The 24,599-nt window shown below is 37.9% G+C and overlaps 3 protein-coding genes across 8 annotated transcripts in view; 2 read left to right on the forward strand and 1 right to left on the reverse strand.

The window, feature by feature from the left end:
* The window catches only part of LOC143020857 (interleukin-1 receptor-associated kinase 4-like), a 54,684-nt gene extending 33,842 nt beyond the window's left edge, over nucleotides 1–20,842 (reverse strand). The window contains exons 1-2 of one of the 5 annotated variants that reach the window (XM_076177705.1): nucleotides 20,656–20,842; nucleotides 1,365–1,580 (exon numbers count right to left, since the gene is read on the reverse strand). In XM_076177705.1, the coding sequence (XP_076033820.1) occupies nucleotides 1,365–1,576 (212 nt within the window). In that variant the 5' untranslated portion in view covers nucleotides 1,577–1,580; nucleotides 20,656–20,842. Of the gene's footprint in view, nucleotides 1–1,364; nucleotides 1,581–6,544; nucleotides 6,571–8,636; nucleotides 8,774–8,847; nucleotides 9,015–9,047; nucleotides 9,138–20,655 lie in introns of those variants that run through there. The other 4 variants (XM_076177704.1, XM_076177702.1, XM_076177703.1 and 1 more) reach the window with 4 other exon arrangements.
* LOC143021249 (male abnormal protein mab-31-like) lies at nucleotides 6,707–8,287 on the forward strand. Its single transcript, XM_076178648.1, has 2 exons — nucleotides 6,707–7,691; nucleotides 7,754–8,287. Exons 1-2 carry the CDS (start codon nucleotides 7,332–7,334, stop codon nucleotides 8,285–8,287), a joined length of 894 nt encoding a protein of 297 aa, XP_076034763.1. The 5' UTR covers nucleotides 6,707–7,331.
* Nucleotides 12,225–18,229, forward strand: LOC143020860 (uncharacterized). 2 transcript variants are annotated; one of them, XM_076177708.1, is made up of 6 exons: nucleotides 12,225–12,652; nucleotides 13,377–13,549; nucleotides 13,713–13,796; nucleotides 13,923–14,006; nucleotides 14,095–14,455; nucleotides 15,383–18,229. In XM_076177708.1, the coding sequence occupies exons 1-5, from the start codon at nucleotides 12,225–12,227 to the stop codon at nucleotides 14,196–14,198; spliced, it is 873 nt and encodes a 290-aa protein (XP_076033823.1). In that variant the 3' UTR covers nucleotides 14,199–14,455; nucleotides 15,383–18,229. The 2 variants fall into 2 exon arrangements, with proteins under 2 accessions (XP_076033823.1, XP_076033824.1); XM_076177709.1 differs by lacking the exon at nucleotides 13,923–14,006.
* Nucleotides 20,843–24,599: the final 3,757 nt, after the last annotated feature.

A 24,599-nucleotide genomic window follows, 5' to 3' on the forward strand; every position in this document is an offset into this window, starting at 1 on the left:
AAAAAAGGGAAACACACCTTAGATCTAAATATAATTATATGGCTAGACATGTTAAAAAAGAACATGCACATAGTGAAATGTAACAACTAAATTGTTGCCAGACAATCAAGACCCAACCCAAAGGGCTTTTTTGATCTCTACTAAATAAAGTCAAAACCCATGGCATAGGAGGAAAAGTATCTGAATAGATTAGAGCATGGATCAGTGACAGAAAACAGCAGGTCACAATTAATGATGTAAAATCTAAATGGGGGAGTATTACTAGTGGAATTCCACAGGGCTCAGTTTTGGGTCCCTCACTGTTCATTATGTATATAAACAACTTGGACAATGGGAATATTAGCGATATTAGTAAGTTTGTGGGCATCACCATAATAGGATGCCAAATTAGGTCCAGAGATGTTGGGATACTACAGGAAGAACTTAACAAATTGTTCACATGGTTGGTGAAATGGCAAATGAACTTCAATATCTCAAAGTGCAGCATGTTAAACGTAGGTTTACACAACCCAGAAAGTAGATATACCTTATATAACACTATTTTAAAGAAAACTGAGTATGAGAGAGACTTGGGACTGCTAGTGAGTCCTGACCTTAAATCCAGGAAACAATGCATTAGTGCCAGGAATAGAGCTAACAGAACATTATGTCTCATTGCTAGGACTGTTACTAATAAAAGTGCAGAGGTAGTTATCAAACTCTATCTGGCATTAATTAGATCTATCCTTGACTATGTGATACAGTTTTGGTCTCAGATATTTACCTTATGATGACAGTCATAAGACACCTAAATTTACACTATCTAGAAAGTCACAGAGTGTGGGGTGATCTAATAGAGGTGTTCAAGTAGTCAAGGGCTTTAACATAGGTGATTCAGACAAGGTAAATATATTAAGACAACAGGGCAAGACTTGCAGTAATATCTTTAAATTGGACAAATTTAGATTTAAGAAGGAAATAAGCAAGAACTGGTTTACCAATAGATTGGTCAATGAATGGAATATAGTTAGTAAACATATAGTGAGCATTGAAACTATAGATTGTTTTAAGAGGTTAGATAGTTATAGATAGGGATGACAGGTGGTAATGGACACGGAACTGCCTGGTATAGGCCTTATGGTCTCTTGCAGTCTCATTTCTTACTACAATTTGGTAAATACAGTTCCCTGGCCTGATCCAGGGATGGATTGTTAATTCACAAGGCTGCAACCCCAATTGGGATATATTTACCTAATTGTACAAAGTATAATGTACTAGTCCTTCTTTTATATTCAAATTATACACATATCCAGATACTGTATACCCATTTACCACACCATAATATTGATAAAAACAAATACATACATGTCTTCTGAATGACTTACAAGATATCACTGGGTAAATATCTCTTGATATAATGCTGGTCTGTCGGAAGAGGCTGTCCTGGAACCCAGGGCTGCGCTGGGATTCGCCCCATCACTTCACGCCAGCCCCTTTGTAGTTCTAGGATTTTACTTAATTCTGATTTAACCCATGATGGGAGATGTCTCAGTTCCATGGTGAGGGTGACATTTTCTCCTCCAGTTACTGCCAGCATGGTCCTTCAAAAATGGATGAATGAAATTCAGCAAGTGCAAGAGGATTGTTGTTGTTTAACCCATAAAAAGAAAGGGAACATCTTTCATTTGAATAAAAAAAAGCCTGGCAGCATCCATAAAAAGTATATAAGAACCAATGCTTTCTATGGGGGAGGAATATGACAAAAACTTCAAAGCAATAAAAAGATGTTTTGGAAGGAAATCAGGAGAGGAAGGGGAGGTGAGTCAAGTAGAGAAGAAAAGGTAAAAGGTACAGATGGAGAAATCTTAACAGAAGAGGAAACAGTACAGGGAAGCAGGCAGAGTATTTTAGAGAAGTGTTGAATGAGAAGGATAGGGAAGGATTGGTGGTAGCAGTGGGAGGTGCTAAGGAAATGGTGATAGGAGAGGAAAATGGAGGAGAAATAAGAAAAGATGAGACCCAAGTAGCTTTGAAAATTATGAGAACAGGTAAGGCACCTGGGTTAGATGAGTGTCATGAGGAATGTCTGAAAAAAGGATGTACAGTAATAATGGACTTGCTAGTGAGGTTGTTTAATGTGTATATAAGGAAGGGTAGAGTGCTGGAGGACTGGAGGAGAGTCTGTATAGTTCCACTTTGCAAGGGAAAAGGCGACAAATGTGAATGTAGTAGTTTCAGAGGGATCAGTTTGTTGAGTAGTTGGGAAGGCATATGGGATGATTTTAATTGAGAGGATTAGAAGAGGAACAGAGGGAGTAATTGGTGAGGAACAGTGTGGTTTTAGGACAGGTAGGGGTTGCATGGATCAGATTTTTGTAGTAAAACAGATATATGAGAAAGCTTTAGGAAAAAGTAAGGATATTTTTTGGGGTCTTTATGGATTTGGAAAAGGCTTATGACAGGGTATACAGGAAGGCACTGTGGGAGGTTTTGCAGATATATGGGATTGGAGGAAAGGTGTTAGGGGCAGTCAGGAGTTTTTACCAAGAGTAGTAGTAGAACCTTTGAATGAGAAATGGAGAGGAGTGCTTTGAGGCAAAGGTGAAGCTACTTCAGGGATGTGTCATGTTGCCATGGACGTTCAATGTGCACATGGATGGGGTGGTGCAGGAAATAAATGCAAGGATAATGGGCAGGGGACTGGAGATGGTTAAAGAAAATAGAGAAAAGTGGGAGGTGAGCCAGTTCTTGTTTGTTGATGACACCGTACTTTTGGCAGGGTTAAAGGAGGGATTAAGGGAGTTAGTGACAGTCTGGGAAGGCATGCAATAGGAGAAATTTGAAGATAAATGTGGGTTAAAAGCAAGGTGATACGATGTACAGTGGGGGACAAAAACTTAGGCGCCAGAGTAAAAATAATAAATTTCCTTAACCTACGTTATCAGGTTCTTACCAACTCTCGAGTACTTTGATGGACACCCCTTTCTCTTGATACATTCTTGGAGACATTTAGGGACACATGCTGCAAGGTTCTGAAGTCACACAAAGTCCATATTCTTCCAAATATCCTTGATGGCTACCTCCAGCTTGGGGAATGATGAAGTGTCGTGCTCATGTAACTTATCTTTCATGATAGCCCAGAGGTTCTCAGTTGGGTTTAAATCATGCGAATTACCTGGCCAATCTTTTATATAATCTACATCACAGAATGCAAATTTTTTTTTAATGAGTTTAGCAGTGTTGCATGGTGCACCATCCTGCATGAAGACATCTGTTTTGCACTGAATAAATCAGTCCTCTGAATGATCAATAAGTAGCTCAAAATATTGTTCTGCATTCAGAGTTACATTTTTTGGTAGTATCACTAATGATCCCACACCATGGTAGCCAAAAGCTACCACACCATGGTAGCCAAAAGCTGTTTTACAATACCGTGTGTGAATTTTGGGTCCAAAGGATCACTACCAGGATGACAGTACACTTTGCCAAGACAGTTTCCAGTAACGGTGAAAGTGGCTTCATCACTCCACAACACATTTTTCCACTTCTCCACATCCCACTGTAAATATTTGTGGGACAAAGTGACCCTGTTCCTTTTCTGTTTTATGAATACAAGTGGTTTCTTGCAAGCATTGTGGTGCGAGAATTGCAGATCATCATGCAGGTGGCGTCGTACTGTTCTCACAGACACATGACCAAGTAATTTAGGGTTCTTTTCCTTCAACTGTGGTGTTGTTATACATGGACTAGCATCCACCTGTCTCCTCAGTATCTGGCACCTACACTATCAAATTTGACATATGAACAAAGATTGGAGAAATTACAACTGACAACGTTAGAGCAGAGAAGGGAGAGAGGCGACTTTTTGACCATTTTCAGAATTATGAAAGGAATGGAAGTTCTTGATAGAGATGATCTATTAAAATGGGACCAAAGAGAAACAAGAGGACACGGAAAGAAACTGAAGAAAGACAGCTACAGAAGAGATCTGAAAAAGAACAGTTTCCCACATAGTGATTGACGTCTGGAACAAATTGAACAGTGAAACAGTTAATGCCAGAACTATACACGAATTCAAAAGCAAACTGGATGTGGAGAGATACAAAAACGGGTCAAAACAAGCATAGCTCTAGTCCCGTAAAATACAACTAGGTAAATACAAGTAGTCTTCCTGGGCACCCCTGTGGGCTTGTTCTGTATATGGTGGATTGGCTCCACCAGCATCATGAGTTTTCTTGGCCCACCGCTGCACTCTACGAAGTGGAGAAGTGGAAAAATGTGTTGTGGAGTGATGAAGCCACTTTTACCATTACTGGAAACTGTCTTGGCAGTGTACCGTCATCCTGGCAGTGATCCTTTGGACCCAAAATTCACACACAGTACTGTAAAACATCCTGATTCACTGATGGCTTGGGGTGCTTTTGGCTACCTTGGTGTGGGATCATTGGTGATATTACCAAAAAATGTAACTCTGAATGTAGACCGATATTTTGAGCTACTTAATGATCTGGAGGACTGTTTCATTCAGTGCAAAACAGATGTCTTCATGCAGGATGGTGCACCATGCAACACTGCTAAACTCAAAGAATGGTTTGCATTCTGTGATGTGGAGTATATAAAAGATTGGCCAGGTAATTCACATGATTTAAACCCAAATGAGAACCTCTGGGCGCTCATGAAAGATAAGTTACGTGAGTGCAACACTTCATCAATCCCCAAGCTGGAGGTAGCTATCAAGGATATTTGGAAGAATATGGACCTTGTGTGGCTTCAAAATTTTGCAGCATCTGTCCCTAAATGTCTCCAAGAATGTATCGAGAGAAAGGGATGTCCAACAAAGTACTAGAGAGCTGGTATCTGATAATGTAGGTCATTTGAGGAAATTTCTTGTTTTTCTCTGGCGCCTAAGATTTTGTCCCCCAATGTACAAAGGGAGAAGATGGCAGTGAGCTGGAAGTAAGTCTTTAAGGAGAGATGGTGGAAGTAGACAGCTTTAAGCATTTGGGGTTGAATGTGGCAGGAATGGGAGGAGTGGAGGTGGAGGTAAATTGTAGATTGAGAGAAGCAAGTAAATTCCTTGGGGGATTAAAAAATGTTATGAGAAATAGGCATCTGGAAATGAATGCCATGAGACTGTATGAAGGGGTGATTGTGCCAATGGGTATGGGGCAAAGACTTGGAGTTTAAGAGAGGAAGCAAGGAAAAGTTTAAATCTGCTTGAAATCAAATGTCTGAGAAATATGGTAGGGGTTACTAGGTTGAATAGAGTGAAAAATGAGGAGGTGAGGAGAGCAGGAGTGGACAAGATGGTAGATAGGGCAGATGAAAGACTTTTGGGATGGTCTGGACACATAGAAAGAATGAGTGATGAAATATTAGTAAAAGACATGTGGAAGGCAGAGGTGGAGGGAGTGAATTTGACGGGATGATCAAGAATGAGATGGATGGGGTGAAGGGGGCATTGAGAAAAAGGGAGATGTCTGTTGTGCAATGAAGGGAGAAGGCAGGAGATAGGGATGAGTGGAGAGTGACCGTCTATAGCTGATACTGTTATGCAAGGGAGGGAGGGGCAGGGATGGGGGTGCTTGTGTGTGAATGATATTTTGATGCAGCCAGAAGGAATTTCTCCTCGTCACTGATTAAGTGAAGCAGCCTTGCTGGGTATATGCTGTGTCTTGCTATATTGCTTCTGATCTAGGGCAGTGGGCAGGATACAGGGGCCCATCATCCATGAGGAGCTAAGATAAGCGGGGGAAAGGGTGGTGGATGGGTGTGGGATAGGTGGCAGTAGGTATGTACCTTTGACTTGGCTATCTCCCTCGTAAAGGGAAAAAAGCTCATGGTATAAAAATAGAATGCTATTTATAGGTTACTCAAGACTACTTTCAATCCATAAATAGCAGAGGGGTTTCTATTAGTGAAACAATGACAGCATACATGGATTATAGAATATGAAGGCTTAATATCATATTACTTTTAAAGGTTCCATCTTACACTATTAAGAGCTGAAAAGAATATGATACAAGCAAGTACAACCAACTTTGTTATAACAAAATACATTGTTTTCCCCCTAACAGATGATAAATATATAAACCCATGTAATTATACTAAAAATTAAACCAAAGGTAATTAAAATCATGCTCTCAATATAATCTCCTAGGTTTATTAGGATTTTGATTATGTTACGTTAAGATTTTGAGCATTCCACCACATTTATAACAATCATCAATCAGTTACCCCTGATCTCTCTTGCAGGAGACCCATGGCTCCCAGATAGATAGTATTACTCATCAAACAAGAAATGTTTATATAGCAACATTTATAGCTTTTGTGGACATAGACTTTTGGGTAGTAATCATGTGTCATATCTCTATTTTGCCCTGCACATATCTATTTTCCTAAGAAAGTTGTTTTCAGAAGTAAATTGTCAGAAATAAACACCAATAATTAATTTTCCAATACAAATGATAACATTACAACTAAGACCATGCGCCACTTTTGTAGTCATTTGGAAGGCCAAAATATAAAACCTCCCTAATCTAATCTAACCTAACCTAAAACACACCTTGTAGACATGCTGTTGACATCCTCTCCATGAGAGGCCAGTAGGATCAAAGATATAAATTTTATATTTACAAAAATAAGCAAAATAAACAAAGCTATTACTTTTATTTCCAAGTTAAAATGTTATGGCAAAATGCAAAAAGAAGCAAATGTTGTACAAAGATGAAATTTTTTCTACTAGTCTACTTTTGACATATTTGAAAAGCTTCAGATTTTTCTGATTCTTATACTAATCTCTTGTTCAATATACTTTTTGTAGAATGAACAGATTTCTTAAGGACAAAATAAAAAATAAGTAAAAAAAATCAATAACAAAGTATATAAAAATATAATTAATAAGGAAAAGCATGGTTCTATTTCAGTATCACATAAAGACATTAATTTCTTTTTGCCTTTTTATGCATTTGAAGAATTATTTTCGAAATCGCCTATGGTTATATTAACTGAGTGCTTGCGTGATTCTGAAATTTTACCAACATCATTGCTGTCATTATCTTATGTTTAACTGGCAATTTGTTGAAAAAAGAAATCCTTATGAAAAAAGTCGATCTCATTGAATAAAGGTGGGATCTTTCCGGTTATACGAACTATCGATTTTTTGGGTATTTTTACATTTTTTCAATGTATTTTTTTCCGTACAATCCGAAAATGACATTGTTTTTTTGGAGAAACCAATAGGTAAAAAGTTATTCAACTTTAAAGTTATTTATTCCCTATGTAATACTGAAGAAATGCTAACTTTCATTTTTCCTCTCTTTCAGGGCAAAAATCACGTTATTTAGGTTAATATGAATACTAAATACAATCTAAAGTGGCTATTTGAGAATATTAAAACAGAGCTTGATGCGGCAAAATTCCTTCAAGAGAAGAATATTATACCACAGAGCAAAAAATGCCAAAGAAAGCATGAAATGGAACTAAAAGAAATGAATGGATGCGCTAAATGGCGTTGCAACAAATCAAGTTGTGGTCAGGAAAATGTTACAGTTCGTAAAAATACTTGGCTGGAGGGCTCAAAATTACCTTTGACAAAAATCATTATTTTCATATATTCATGGGCAAAAGACTACACAAGCTCTAATTACTGCAACGATGAGATTGAAATCAACAAGGATACAGCAGTCGATTTCAACAATTATCTCAGAGAGGTAAGTAAATATCAATAAACTAACCTAACCTAACCTAACCTAAACTAACCTATCCTTTCCAGGTATGTGCTGAAACATTGCTGAAAACCCCAATGGTCATTGGCGGACCTGATACAACGGTGGAAATTGATGAAACTCATTTCAGCAAGAGAAAATACAACAGAGGAAGAGAGCTACCAGAGCAATGGGTCTTTGGTGGAGTATGCAGAGAAACCAAAGAATGTTTTTTGTATGCTGTTCCAAGAAGAAATGCTGAAACACTGACACAATGCATAAAAAGGAGCATTCGACCTGGAACAACAATAATAAGCGACCTTTGGAAAGCGTACGACGGCATATCACTACTTGATGGATATAATTATAAACACTGCACTGTGAATCACTCCAAGAATTTTGTAGACCCTAAAACAGGTGCAAACACTCAAGCGGTTGAAAGTATGTGGCATAGCTTGAAAATGAAGAAAAAACGCCAAGGAGGGATTCACCGACAAATGATTGATTCTTATCTCTGCGAGTTTGTGTGGCGGAAACGTATAGAAAAGGACCAATATTTTGAACAAATATTGCTAGATATAAGTAATTTTGACGTAAAGTAATTCTTTTGAAGGAAAAGAGTTCTTTATTTGATAAAAGATTGAAAACATCAAAGAATGTATGTCTTACATTTGATAAAAGAAAGGAAAAATCAAAGTTTGCATTTCTTCAGTAATGCATAGGAAATAAATAACTTTAAAGTTGAATAACTTTTTATCTATCCATTTCTCAAAAAAAAAAAAAATGTTATTTTCGGATTCTACGGAAAAAAATACATTGAAAAAATGTAAAAATACCCAAAAAATCGATAGTTCGTATAACCGGAAAGATCCTAAAGGTGGATAAAACTGATTAGGCAAAAACCCCATATACGATGTAACTTCTTGTGCGACATTATATTGATTTACTGACCCTAATATCCTTCGTTATTTGTTAAGTAAAAGCACAGGAATCTTGGAGGTCGTCTTCGTCATTATTTACTCCCCACCCCTTTCTACAGCGCTAATTGCAGACAAATTTGACCATTACACATAATTTACACACCACAGAGAACCACCAACATACGCACAATGCAAGGATTTAAACAGACGAGAAGTGAAATGAAAACGATGACTAGATTCACCCGAGTGAAAGGAATCGTTCAATTTGAAGGAGCGACTCGCGTTTCTTCCATCCGTACGCAAGCTCTTATATGACAAGAGTGCAGTTTGTGCAGGGCGACTACTCTTCGCATAATAACCAGCCCACAATTCACCGCGGAAGGGGCTGCAAGCAAAGACCATATACAGAAGATAGGAAAACAAAGATTTTTTATGTCCGTACCAATAGTGCTATGTCAGGCCGCTAGATGGCTGTGTTCATGCAAAAGTATCGTCTGTTTGTTTACATTTTAAACTCCCGGCTTATATTCAAAATGTATAGCAGGTCGCACCCATGTGTTCTGTTTACTTACTTAGTTTACTTAGTGAAGTTCTGAGGTCGATCCTCACAGCCGTAGTGGACTACCGCTGCTGCCAGTCCTGTTGTCCTTCCTTGCGAGGGTCAGTTGGTCTGGTAGTGTGTTTTGAGAGAACCTACTTATGGCAGTGTAGCCTGGCACTGGAGGCTCGTCTGGCACCTTCCGCAGGAACCTGTCCAGTGCATGTTTGAAGCTGTCCACCGAGCATTTAGTTTTCTCTCTCACCTCCTTTGGGAGGGCGTTGAAGATTTTTGGACCCTCATGGCCTAGGCTGGTTGCCAGTAGGGTCTTAATCCTCACCGGGGCTCTTGATGGGAGAGTTTGTCTCTCACATTTACGCCCATGGCCATGCCTTATACTGTGGTATGGCTTGATTGTAGAGGGCGTGGGGTCCGGAACAAGTCCCTCAAGGATTTTCCATGTGTAAATGGCCCTGTATCTTTCTCTCCTCCTCTGTTGAGAGTATAGGCCTAGTGCTCCCAGGCGATCCCAATAGTTGAGATCTTGCATCCCTTTGATGCACCTGGTGTAGTTCCGTTGGACAGCTTCAAGCATCTGGATGTCTCCGCGTTTGTGTGGTGACCAGAGTTGGCTACAATAGTCCAGTATCGGTTGGATAAGCGACTTCCAGAGGGTAAGCATCACTTGAACCTCTCTTGAGGAGAAGGTCCTTAGGACCCAGCTGGTCATCCCTCTTGCTCTATTTACTGAGTGCATGATGTGGTGTTGGAAAGTGGCATCATCACTTAAGTGAATGCCCAGGCTTTTCACATGGGCTTTTGGTGTGATTTTCATACCTCTCTCCGTGTGCAGCTCAGTGTCGTCTTTAATGCCTTGATTTGTGCCATATCTCAAGACCTCGAACTTCTCATCGTTGAATTGCATGTTGCTGTTGTTGGCCCATGCATAAACTGAGTTGAGATCGTCTTGTAGATGTTGCACATCCCCACTTTCTCGCACAGCATGGCTGATGTGGTGTCATCGGCAAAAGACAGGAGGGTTGAGTCCACCCTACTATTTATGTCATTCATATGGACAAGGAATAGGAGGGGGCCAAGCACAGATCCTTGTGGTACTCCGCTTATTACCTTGGATTCGGTTGACTTCACACCATCAACTGCGACTGCTTGTGTACGGTCTGTCAGAAAGTTGAAGAGCCAGACTCCTAGCTTCCCCGAGATTCCTAGATCCCTTGCCTTATGGAGGAGGACACCGTGGTCCACCTTGTCGAAGGCTTTAGCAAATCTAGGAATACTACGTCAACATTTCTCCCCTCCGACAGGTTCCGTAGTAGCCAGTCATAGTGTGCCAGTAGGTTTGAAAGGCATGATCGACCTTTCCTGAAGCCATGTTGATTCTCTTTGATGAGGTTATTCACCTCAAGGTAAGTGAACAGCTTGTCCCTTACACATTTCTCAATTACTTTGACAATATGTGATGTAAGGGCGACAGGTCGATAATTTTTTGGCAAGGTCCGGTCTCCTCCTTTATATATTGGGCTTATGATGGCTTGTTTGAGCAGTGCCGGGATCTCTCCTTTGTCAAAGGAGGCTAGCCACAACATATGTATTGGAGCTGCCAAGACCTCGCAGCATTTTAGGAGTAGGATTGCTGGTACACCGTCTGGTCCTGCTGCCGAGTTACTCCTAAGCTCCTTTATCGCCTTTTTGATGTCCTGTTCAGTCACTCGAATGTTGGTAAGCTGGTTCAGGTTCTTGGGCGTCTGGTTGAAGAAGGTTGTGGGATCAAGGATTTCCTTCTGTGTCTTAGGTATGCTGAACACACTGTTATATTGGTGTGCCAGTATCTGGCAGGTTTCCTTTGGGGCATCTGTTATAGTGCCTTGTTCTGTCACTAGGGGCCCAATCTGTGACTTGGTTTTGAGGAACTTCTTACAGTAGCTGTAGAAGAATTTCGGGTTGTGCCTTATGTTTTCTATAGCTTGGTGTTCCTCTGTTCTTCTCTGCTCCTCGTGTGAGTGTTTAATTTTCTGCTCTATGTCCTCTATTTTTGAGGAGATTATGAGCCTTTGGGTCTCATTGGTATTGTTAACGAGTTTTAGGTTGAGGTTGGCACGTTTTCGCATAAGGATTTTTCTGTCTCGCGGGATGGAGTATCTGCGATCCTTTTTGTTGCTTTTCCTTGGCACATAAGCAGTGCACATCTCCAGCAGAATCCTCAATAGTGTGTTGAGAGTGGTGTTGGGATCAGATCCCTGCAGTTCCAGTTTCCAGTCTATCTTCCTGAGGTCTTGTTGTAATTGATCCCAGTCTACCTTTTGACTGAAGAAGTTGAAGCTGGCGAAAGGTGTCATGTTCGGAGGAGTCATGGAATCCTGCGGTGTCTTACTTTTGATGTAAGTTGTGTTGATGTAAACTATATTGTGGTCAGAGAAGATTGTTTTCTCTGACCTGCAATTGCTGACCGACTCTTGATTATTGGTAAAAAAGAGGTCCAATATGTTGTTCCTTCTAGTCGGCTCCATTATGTGCTGGTTTAGGAACAGTTTATCGGCGATCTCTAGAAGGAGTTTTGCTTGGGCTTGATCTTCTAGAGTGCCCCCACTGGATCTACCATCAGGCCAGCATATAAAGGGGAAGTTAAAATCACCACAGATGATGACATCTGTCATGGCATGTGGGGTGGTCTCTAGCACTTCGTTCAGTTGTTCCAAAGCTTTTGAGAAGCTTTCGAGATTGCACTGAGGTGGGCGGTAGCAGTTTACAATTATTAGATTTATGTTGGTGATGTGTAAGACTAGGAGTTCTATCACCCCGTTTGAGTGGGATAATAGTGTCTTGGTGTGGGCAGCTAGATCGTGCCTGAGGTAGACCATTACACCACCATGGCTTCGTCCCTCTCTATCAGCTCTATATAGGGTGTAGTTGGTTATTCCTATCTCAGAGTCTTTCACGTTGGTAGCCAGGTGAGTCTCCGTGAGGGCAATAAACATTGGGTCCTCTTCTAGCGTTAGTTCCTTCAGGAAGGAGACTTTGCTTTTGTTGCTTTTTGGGTAGAGGCCCTGTATGTTACCCATTAGTATGGACTCTAGTTGGTGTGAACAACGGGTGCCCAGGGGAATGCCGGATGGGCCTGGAATGGTGGCCAGTTCCTGTGACTCCCTTGCATCAGGGATACTATTAAGCCCTGGGTCTCTACAGCTTTGGTTAGCGTATTCATGGTGGTCTGTAGAGCTGTCGCTAACTCTAAAAAAGGTGAGTGAGCGTTTGTGCTTGTGTTTGAGGGGGGGCCTGTGGGTGTCCCTGATGCTGCCTTGTGTCTGGTATTTCCTGGGGTGCTCCCAAGGTTGCCAGGTTTTTTGGTGTTGGTGTTGGTGTTGGTGTTTGTTTGTGCGACTTGGGTTTTGGCGTCATTTGGTTTCCACGTCCCTTTGCACGTCCCTGTGCAAGAGCAGAAAAGAAATAACACCAAACCATGTATTTCACGCTTTTCCAAAGGATACAGCAAGGTAATTTGTACCATGTGTTTTTGGTGTAATAATGTCATCCAATTTACCATAGGAAGGAAATATTATATTTTCCCAGACATGTCGCCAATAACATATCATTATCATATGTCATATTGATATTCATATTGATATTCATTGTTAGGGTCATACATACATACATACATATACCAAGGCTTTTTCCCCCTTCCAAGGGAGGTAGCCAAAAAGGGAAAGGCATAAAAACACTCCCACCCATTTCATCCCCAAATACACTCCACACCCCTCCCACCCTTCCTCTCATATACATGATATATATTATATTTTTTATACTATTATAGCTTTTCTAGGGTATCTTGGGGTAATTCAAACGAATCTGACATTATTTTTTTTTGGCGATCGAGCACCGTTACCCTCGTCCAGGCCCCCATAACCCTTTCCTTCTCACTCCATCCAAGAGGGAGGGTTGATGGGGTTCTTTGCCCTCCTACAAATCCTTAGGACGACACATTGAATCCTTGTCACATTCAAGATAAGAGAAAACTGAAACAGGTCTTTTAAGAATTGACAATTAAAGCATAGTGTGGAAAGGAAATAGAGTGTGGATTACACAGTAATTTAGCTACTTTATTATTTTTTTAATTAATGGCAAAGTGAATAGGTAATGATTACACTTTTCTTGATTCAGTACATATTTTTGTAATATTCTATATAGTACATGGTAATCTTATTATGTACATCTTTGCAGATCAATGGCATGGCTGAATGTTATCCAGGTCCCACAATTATTTAAAAAATCTGCTCAGGATCTGAACAGGAGTTACAGGCTATGCAGTAGACATTTTTCCCCAAAAAACTACACAAATGGAACAACCAGCTCCAGACTTCTCCAGAATGCATTACCTGATCAGAATCTTAATTTTATGCATTAAAGTTGTTTATTTGAATATATTGAACATAATGAATTGTTAGAATGTTATTTAAGTGGTTTGCTATTAAATAATCAAAGCATAAGTACAGTAGGAATGTTTAATTTTGTTTAAATATTTAGGTTATATCTAATTTCCTTTGCATGTATTTGCAGGTGTAGCAACAAGTCCTCCTATATCAAGCTCCATCACACCAACAGACAGCAATGGGGAGGTGGCATCTCAGGCTTCAAAATGCAGTATGTGGCTTCATTTACCTTGATTGTATGAGATATGGGTGATGTTAATAATGCTTGTTAATAATGATGGTGATAATAATAGCATGTCTTGCAAATATCAATATCTGTAATATCATTCTGATACAGATATTAAACCTGGCATAGATTATAAGTCTGCACCTGAATTGCCTGTAGCAATTTCTTATCTACAGTATATGGAATCAGGATTTGGTGAGTTAACAAAAAAGAAAAATCACAATAAATTGAATGATTATTATCTTCAATTGTTTATATCATGTGTTACAAATCCCATTTCCAGGTTCTCTGAAGCATGCCATAGAGGATGATTCACATGCATACACAGATTTAAATCATAGAAAGCAGAATACAAGTGGTAATTATTATTTCTTTTATAACATATAGATGTGCTTATGCCCTATTGCTGATTTTTTATGCTGTTATTATAAAGCTCATGTTTAATATACACACACACACACACACACACATATATATGTATATATATATATAATCACTAATATGTGTTTATTGATTTTGAGACTTGTAGTTTTACCTTAACATGTTTATATGTAAAATATATACAGATGAAAATGCAGAACCTACTGAGGAGGAACAACAACAACCATGCACAACTGTTGAAGATGCAGCTTCAAAAGCAACAAGTGAGACCAATATTTTATATATTTATAGTACTACCTAACATGAGCAAATTCATTAGCATTATCATTATTATATTAATGTCACTATTGGTAACATTATTTTGGATAATAATGATTATCATAATGCTAATGCTAAAAACAAATTTATTTACATTTTTACTCATTGTTATTATCATATTTTTCCATATTCACTTTAATATTAATATCAATGATAGTTATAATATTTTCAGTGGTAATGATATACTATGTAATAATGTTTATGTACTAAAATTATATTTATCCTGTAATATTGTATATTCCTTTTGCAAAAATATTTGTTTATACTAATATATATTTATATATATATATATATATATATACACATATATGTATTGATATAGATATTTATATATATATATATATGTATATATATACATATATGTATATATATATATATGTGTGTGTATATATATATATATATATATATATATACATATATATATATATATATAAATATATATATATATATAAATATATATATATATATATATATATATATATTTAGAGAGAGAGAGAGACAGATTTTTTTTTTTTTTAGGAATTGAAAATATACTACAATATTTCTTAAAATATTCAGATAGAAATACCTTACTAATAACCCACATTATTAAGGGACATGGCATGAATGATATATATATATATATATCATTGTATATGATTAGGGCATGTGTGTACATATATATATATATATATATATATATTTATTTACCCATATACATATATTTATATATATATACATATATATATATATATATATATATATATATATATATATATATATATATATATATATATATATATGTATGTATATATATATATATGCATAAATATATATATATTTATTTATCTACATATATATATATATATATATATATATATATTTTTTTTCAGATCATTCAACTAATCCATGCAAAAATGAAAAGAGACTTAAGTCTGCTAATTTGTTGAACAACTGTAGGAAGCGTATAAATAGACTGATAAAAAAAGTAAACCTTTTGAAAAAAATGAACAAAAGTTCCTGCACAAAATACAGTCTTCCTTCTGAAATTATAAAGCACACTTCAAAATATCTAAGTGGTTATGCACTTGAATTTTTCAAATCACAGTTGCAACTTGCTAAAATAAAAAAGAAAGGACGTAGGTATTCTGACACAGAGCGAGCATTTGCTCTTAGCCTTTATTTCAAAAGTGCAAGGGCCTATGATTTATTATCAAAAATCTTTGTTCTGCCATCACAGAGAATGCTGAGGTATTGGCTACAGAGAATGAATTTTAATGCAGGGTGGAATGACTATGTTTTTCAGGTTTTAAAGAAAAAGGCTGAGACAATGAACTGCCAAGATAAAGTGTGTGGTGTGGCATTTGATGCTATGTCTTTAAAACAAGGCATATATTATAATATCAGTAGGGACAACATAGATGGGTTTGAAAATTTAGGGGAATATGGAAAATCCAACAAAGTTGCTACAAATGTTATGGTGTTCATGGCAAAAGGTTTAAAAAGGAAATGGAAACAGAATTTAGGTTATTTTTTTTTCATACTAGTATAAATTCAGAAACATTAGCAAAGATGATTCTTGATTGTTTAACCAAATTAAAAACTGCAGGACTAATGCCAAAATTTCTAGTGTGTGATCAGGATTCAATCAATAGGAGTACTTATAAAAAATTAAATGTAACACCAAATTCCCCATTTATCATGCATGATAATGAGAAAGTTCATTTTTTTTATGACACACCACATCTCCTAAAGAATGTTAGGAACAATATCATGAAGCAAGATATTGAGGTAAATGGACAAATTATAAAGTGGAAATATATAGAGGAATTTTACCTAAGAGATAGAAAAATGAATTTGCGTCTCGCCCCAAAATTAACAGATAAGCATATTTTCTGCAACACTTTTGATAAAATGCGTGTCTCTTTTGCCAGTCAGGTATTTAGCAGAAGTGTTGCAGCAGGAATTTATACTTATGCACATCTGGGTGCTTTACCTAACGAAGCCAATGCAACTGCTGAATTTATTAATAACATGGATAATTTATTTGATACTTTTAATAGTGCTCAACTACATCATTATAAAGAAAGTAAATGTGCAATAAATGGGGAGAATACACAAATTAGTAATTTGCAGCGCTTAAGCACATGGGTTTCATCATGGAAAGTTAAAAGATCACTTCCATGCATAGAAGGGTGGAAATTAAATATTATCATTATGGGAAGATGTTAAGTTAAATAATAATTTTCAATATTTGATCACAAACCGAATTAATCAAGATGCACTTGAAAACCTATTTAGCTCAATTAGAAATGCTGGTGGAAACTCGGACACCAACTGTCCCTAAATTTGTAACATTTTTAAAAGCATCTACGAATAGGAATTTTATGGAGAAATCTATAAATAGTAACTGTTTAAAAGATGGTAGTGAAATTTTGAAGTATTTCAGAAATGGAAAAACTACCAATAATGATTTAAATCTAAACTCTTCACCAGATAAAAATTATGACTTAGATAATGTACCAGAAGAAAATGTGTATATTCAAGAGCATATGTCTGGGGGCAACAGTGAGGGAAATACTGCTCTTGCAACATATTTTTCCACTTTTAATCCAGAAGAAATGGACAGTGAACTTGCAAAATACTTTGCATCATTTAATCCAGAAGAGGTTAGTTCTAGTAATATTAACATTAATTGTAATCAGTGTGAGATAGAAAATAATATAGTTACATATATAACTGGTTATATATGTCATAAATGTTTACAAAATCACAATTGCAATGATTGTAATGAGGTTCTTCAAATATCTGAATCTGATTCAGAACAAAATTATATGTATACACATTTAAAGGATGCAGGTGAGGGAAGGTATTTATATTATGCTAATAATACCATCATTAATTTTATTAAACAAATTGAGACAGTGTTTGTTGAAAATATTGAAAAACTCATGCATGAAGAAAATTTGAAGAGAAAGCTTTTTGATGTAATAAATGCAAAAGATATTATCCTTTTAAATCTATGTGATGATTTGAAAAATATGATAGTTTGCATTTACATTAAGATGCGGCTATATTATTTTACAAAGTTTTATAACAGGAAACTAAACAAAAGAAAATGTAATGACAGTGGATATAATGGAGGGGGAAAAATAGGAAAATAATAAAAATTACGCATCAGTAATGCAGTATGAATTGAATTCAATGACTTTTGTATTTACAGAAAGGGATGTCATCAAAGATAAAAAGAATTTGTTTGGTATGTATTCTCTGGATTAGTATGCATGTTTTCACCATTTTTTTTTTCCAGTGTTTGTCTTGCATGATGATGATATCTTGTTTTATGCTCTGTTTTTCTTTTATGTACATATCTGATTGTTGATTTATATAGTTTTTGAGTGCACTATATTTTCTTATCTGTTTGCTTTGAGCATGATTATTTTGTATTATACTTTTATCATTTGGCATAATATATATATATACTGTATATAATTTTTCTACTTGTTCTCTTTATTAATTTTTTTTATTCTTATTTGTATTTTCCTTTTGTTTGTTTATTTTGTCCGTGTCTGTATTCTTCAGTTAATTTCAAAGGTTAATATATAAGTTTGGCTTTTAACTTATCTTTCTAATTGTGTATTCGTTTTAGATAAAGGTGCATGATGCATTTCCTATATCTATGTCTTGCATGTAAATATTATTCATGTCAGAGCATTCTGAGAACATAAATAAAGCATAAAGCTGAGGAAAAATCAGTGTTTTCTTATCTATCCACATTGCAATTATTTTAACTTTTTTTAAAAGAGAGATTGAATCTTTATTTTATCTGATAGAAGAAAATAAGCCAAGGACTAAGTATAATTATATAACTAAAGACCAAAGAAAACAATAATAATTGAAAAAATATCTATCTAATGAACATCAGCAAAAAAATAAGTAAGAAAAAATACAAACATGTCATCAGCATACACTTCTTTCAAGTTGAAATTAGATTTTATACTAATAAAATTATATTAAAAGATAATATCAAGAAAAAGTTATCACACGACTACGAATAAGTAATGCAAAAAAATATAATAGTTGGCCCTGAAATTTTTTGTAGTATTATGTCAAGCCAATAGGTGGCGGTAGTGTAGCGGCTGCCATTATTTTATCAATATAGTATTGGAGCTTTCCTATCTTTCTCTACGGACGTGGTCGTAAACCATCTCATGGACCTTGGATTCACCCTCTCCGGGACCAAAACTGTATACATGCCGGTGCACAGCAAGGGTTATAACGCAGGTCAGTATCCGGACTGGAATCAAATCACGGTCTGCGGTACTGCTGTGAAACCCGCTGCCTCCGTCCGCTACCTGGGGGTCACCTTCCAGCGGGACGGCCTTTGGAACGAGCACCTGAGACTAGCCTGTCTCAGTGCCAGACGGGCGCTCAATCTCGTCAGAGTCATCCGTCGGGAGAAATGGGGCCAACGCAGGGAAACTCTGATTCCCATCATTCAGAGCCTCGTGCGTTCCCGCCTTCTCTTCGGCGCCCCCGCTCTCCACGACCTCCCTCCGACGGCCGTGCAAAGAATGGCTCGGGTAGAGTGCCAAGCGCTCCGCCTAGGGCTAGGACTAGCAAAGTCGGTTCCCCAGGCCCAAATCTACAATGAAGCCGGCCTACTACCACTCAGGCATTGCCTAAAGAAGGGTGCCTGTACATACCTATTCAGCTCTGCAAGGGTACCTAACTCCACAGATGAAGAGATGGATGAGAGCTGGAACTCAGCCTCCACCCCCGTTCCCGTTCACGGCCTTCCCTTTACAGTAAGGGACATCTGCAAGAAGGCCAAAATCCAACCTGGCCAACGCCGGAGGATTGCCCAGTGCCAGGTGGACCCCTTCCCTCCGTGGGCCCTCACCCCTCCTGAGGTGGAGCTTAACCTTCCCGGGCTTAGCCGTCGAGACGACCCACACACGCTTGCAGCGCGAGCAAGGGAGCAGATTGCGCTCAAATACCGTGACGACCTGCTGATATATACAGACGGATCAGTGTTCGAAGATGGACGCTCAGGAGCAGGCATCTACCTGTACAACACAAAGGAAGCTCACCCAGTGAAACTACCCCCCACCTCCATCCTCACGGCTGAGCTCGTCGCCATCAGAGAGGCAGTGCAAATTGTACTCGCCCTTCCCCACCCACCACCGCAGGTAACGGTGCTATCAGACTCGAAATCTAGTCTAATAGCTATCCAGAACGGCAGCTGTGCGTCACGTCCCGCCATCCTTAACGACGTCCTGTGCCTTCTAACGGAGGCCGGCAGGGCAGGAGTCCACTTCCGATTCCAATGGGTCCCCTCGCACGTGGGCCTCCTTGGCAACGAGATGGCAGACAAAACTGCCAAAACAGGTGCCACATTGCCTAACAGCAAAGTCACCTCAATCCAACCCTCTGCACATGACTTCTTTTGCAAAATTGACCGCGCTGCCTGGGACATCTGGAAATTGGAGTACCACTCTACTGCTGTTGAACGTGGATGGCTCCTTAAGACCTGCCTTGGACCGACCCCCCCTACCTTCTCCTCTCTACCCCCGTACATTGCGGCAACAGTCAGCAGGATACGGGTGAATCACTGGCGGACCAAATATTCCACTTCCCGCTGCACCTGTGGCGCGGAAGTATCTTTCAAGCACTGCCTCTTCTTGTGCCCCGAATTGGAAGCCCACTTCTGGCCCCTAAGGTCAAACTTCAATGACCCTGCCACAGCCCTCGAACGCCTCATTGCGGACTCCTCCTCCAAAGTCGACCTCCTCGTCCTTGCAGCCAACCTCGTCTGCTCCTCCCCAGTCGGGGGACTGCTGTAAACACCCCGACCACCCCCACATGCACCCGCATGCCCACAAGCGAAAATCAAAACTCTTACCCAATTACACAACTTCTCAAATCACCCCAACACTTTCCTAACATCTCCAAATACACTATTTGAAGCCACCCAGAAACTACAAGCCAGTCCCTAAATCGGCTAGCTCCGCTGGGACTAAAATCACAAAACTTGAACTTGAACTTATCTTTCTCTACATAGTCTTTGGCTGCAAGGCACTTCAGAGGCAACCCTCAGATACTTCAGTGCACAGCATAACTTAAAGACTGAGCAATGAAGACAGACTAAGGAGGTTGAACCTACCGTTATACTGGCATAGAGAAGAGACATACAAGATACTGACAGGAAAATATGATGGAGACTGCACTCAAGGCATATTGAAGCTTAGGGAAGAGAACATAAGCAGGGGAAACTCACTGAAATTATTCTAGACAAGGTCACGGCTGGATGTAAGAAAATATGCTTTCCCGTGTAGGGTTTTCAATAATTGGAACCAGCTGCCTGAATCTGGCTAATTGCAGCAAAATCAGTCAACCAATATGCGGGTAGACTTCACAAATTCAGGCAAAACCAAAAACTAAAATACGATTGTAAAGCTAAGATCCACCACAAAGTGTAAATGTGGATCTGGAGTCATAGGCGTAAGCCTCTTCCAGGAAGTCTTATAACAAGGGGAGGGTTTTCCTGAGCAATTAGAAGTCTCTTTCAAACTCGTACCCTAGATTGGTGGAGGTGTGCCAATTGGATACACACTCTTCGCATTTAAATTTTCGCGGGCTTTTGTGTCCATAATAATGCTTATGTGGTAACTTTTATTGTTTGAGTTATCAGTACTGATAACATATTTTCTTTTAATGGTGTTTTTACCCCATCTGCATATATAATATAGCCCCTATAAGGTAGTGTGTATCCAATTGGCACAGTTCCCACCGTTTACGTTACGCTTGTTGACATCGGATGGGAAAAGTCAAATCATTATATATCTTCACATGGTAGCTTAGAAACAAAAATTGTGTATTGTATAGGTAAAAAAAAACTATAATTGTATACACAACTCTATAATAGAGAAGGAATTGTCATTATGAAGTTTTTTCAATTTCATTTTAGGCTGTCGAAACCAAAAATGAAACGTACTATATACTACACTGAAGATGAGTTAGCACAGCATGTAAACTCTCATGAGTTTCAACGTGGTTGTGATAATACGGCGGTGACAATAAATGAAAGTAATATAACCATCGTGACTGTAAATGAGGGTTCTAGGAGAGAGTGCCAAGGTGGCACAGTGCTCGCAACATCACCTATTTATAGTTTTTGCGTCGCCAGAGACATTTATTGAATGCTTAGAAGGTCCTCATAGGGATTTGAGTGCTGTCATTACATCCTGTCTTCCCCTCCCCCTCTAAATTCCACATCCGGTTACCTCCTCTCCCTCAGTGCATAGGCCTACGCACCAATCCCCCCCTCCCCCTCTCACACTCCACTTCCGTCTCTATGTAAGTGCAATTTCATACAAAGAATATATTTTTCACATAGAAACACAATTTCATAAAAGAAAAATAATTATATGCATCATTTTTACACATTACACATAAAAATTCATTTCCAAAATCACCCATTTTCATTTAGTCAGGACGAAGTTTTTTTTTGTACAATTGAGGTTTTAAAGGTTTTGTGTGAGATGAATTGACATATGTAGGTCATTGTTATAATGTTTTTTTTACCAAGTTCCTCTTATAAGGCTCAGGAACACGTAATCTCAATCCTTTGATTTTCTGTCAAAGTTTTTTTCAATTGTTCATAGTTGTCATTTTTTATTTTGGAATTACGTTAATTTTGTATTAGCAGGACTCTACGAACCCTATATTTATATTATAGTAACTTTAAATGGACAAAAAACACACGCATATATTTTATTTTAATTTTTTATTCTGTGTATCCATTTGGATACATGCCCACCGGAATCGCCAGCGCGCGCCATCTCCACCAATCTAGGGTTTAATAAAGATAAGGAGAAGGAAAAATATCAAGAAGTAGTTGATAGAGGCCTTAAGAGTTCCGGCAATTCCAAAGAGTAGAGGAAGCTGATAGCATAAAAGGGCTGAAAGGAGATGAAAAAATGTGGAGCCTTCGGTGTCGGCGAATCCCTTGAGCGAAAGTATTTGGTAACTGGTTTGAAATCAGTCGGAAGAAAATGAGAAGAAATAGTAAGTCGTGTGTCACAACCCAAAGTTGTGTCATAATGTTTCATATGATGATTTTGTATATATCAACAAAAATCATAGGCTACTCTACCTAAATAGAAAATGAAAAGTTGTATAATTTGTTATACATGGTTTCATATACTAAACATTCTAGAATATTTCATACATCTTGATATCCTTTATTGCTGTTTTTCAATCTTAATCCTAATTCTACAGCTATGAATTCACTAAAATAACTGAGGTCGTAACCACTTATGTCTATATAATTTGTAATAATAACTTACTCTAAAAAATGACTGTTGGGTTTTATTCCCGTCAGTACGCTCTCCGTCATGGCACACCCAATATTTTATAGAGTGACTGAAGCAGCATCACTGCTTACGGAACATCAAGAGCATGGAACATAAGTGCAAGTCTTGATGGTATGAAGACAGAGTTACTCTGAACCATGACATTAAAAATGAGAGGTGCTGTTGTAATCCCTGTCCAAAATACACTTTGTAAAAATTCCCACTGACGTTATTATTAATTTACGGTACTTGTTTATGGGGGTTCTAAATAATCAGAATGATAGGAGTTATCCAATGATATACTGTAAATAAGAATCTGTGAGGCTGTAAAACACAACTTTATATTTACCGATTTTCATAATAAAAATAGGTCGGTATGAAAAAGTGTAGGCATCTGGAGATAACAAATTTTTATGCCTTCCCTGATCCAAGCACTGCAAAATCTTTTTGCAATATTTTTTAGGTCAGGTGCGGTGCGCAGCCTCCCCCACAAAAAAAAGTATATATATATATATATATATATATATATATATATATATATATATATATATATATATATATATATATATATATATATATACACACACACACACTACACGTCTCGGTGGCGGATTGGTAAAGCACTGGCCTCACAAGCCAGAGAACCGGGGTTCGATTCCCCGGCCGGGCGGAGATAAGTTGGGTTTGTCTCCTTTCACGTGTAACCTCTGTTCACCTAGCAGTGAGTAGGTACGGGACGTTAGTCAAGGAGTTGTGACCTTGCTGTCCCGGTGTGTGGTGTGTGAGTGGTCTCAGACCTACCCAGAAATCGGCAAATAATGAGCTCTGAGCTCACTGCCGTAGGGTGGTGTCTGGCTGTCTCGGCAGAGACTGCAGCAGATCCGAGATCCGAGGTGAGGTGAATACACACACACACACACACACACACATATATATATACATATACATATATATATATATATATATATATATATATATATATGTGTGTGTGTGTGTGGGGGTGGGTGTGGGTGGGTGGGTGGGTGTGGGTGGGTGGGTGTGTGGGTGTGCAAGTAGATTTGAATACGGCAGCATTTTCACAATGATTCACCTGCTTACTATTTTCAATTCTTCCGATCAGGATTTTTCCTGCTGATCAGAAGAATTGAAAATATTAAGAAGTTGAATCATTGTAAAAATGCTGTCGTATTCAATTCTACTTGCATGAAAGAAAATCTGCTTCCTCCCTTTACGATATATATATATATATATATATATATATATATATATATATATATATATATATGTGTGTGTGTGTGTGTGTGTGTGTGTACACACACACACATACACACACACACATATATATATATTTTTTATGTATATATATATATATTTATTTATATTTATGTATATAAATATGTATATATATTTGTATATGTACATATATATATATATATATACACACACACACACACACACACACACACATATATATATATATATATATATACATATATATATATATATATATATATATATATATATATATATATATATAAGTAGTATGAAAAGGACAGTCCGAGCACATCACATTTTAACCATCTCTCAACCACGAAATCTATTCAATATTTCATGGTTAGATTCAACCATGAAATCCAATTTAAATATATCATGGTTAGATTCAACCATGAAATCCAATTTAAATATATCATGGTTAGATTCAACCATGAAATCCAATTTAAATATATCATGGTTAGATTCAACCATGAAATCC

This window comes from Oratosquilla oratoria, chromosome 41 (assembly GCF_046742065.1).
Source record: "Oratosquilla oratoria isolate Oo_2021 chromosome 41, ASM4674206v1, whole genome shotgun sequence".
NCBI classification, from domain to species: domain Eukaryota; kingdom Metazoa; phylum Arthropoda; class Malacostraca; order Stomatopoda; family Squillidae; genus Oratosquilla; species Oratosquilla oratoria.

Coding starts and splice junctions, on each gene's coding strand:
- LOC143021249 (XM_076178648.1), top strand. CDS start 7,332: ATGAATACTAAATACAATCTAAAGTGGCTATTTGAGAATATTAAAACA. Junction 7,692..7,753: donor TCAACAATTATCTCAGAGAG/GTAAGTAAATAT, acceptor TATCCTTTCCAG/GTATGTGCTGAAACATTGCT.
- LOC143020860 (XM_076177708.1), top strand. CDS start 12,225: ATGGACTCTAGTTGGTGTGAACAACGGGTGCCCAGGGGAATGCCGGAT. Junction 13,797..13,922: donor ATCTCAGGCTTCAAAATGCA/GTATGTGGCTTC, acceptor ATTCTGATACAG/ATATTAAACCTGGCATAGAT. Junction 14,007..14,094: donor GTATATGGAATCAGGATTTG/GTGAGTTAACAA, acceptor TCCCATTTCCAG/GTTCTCTGAAGCATGCCATA.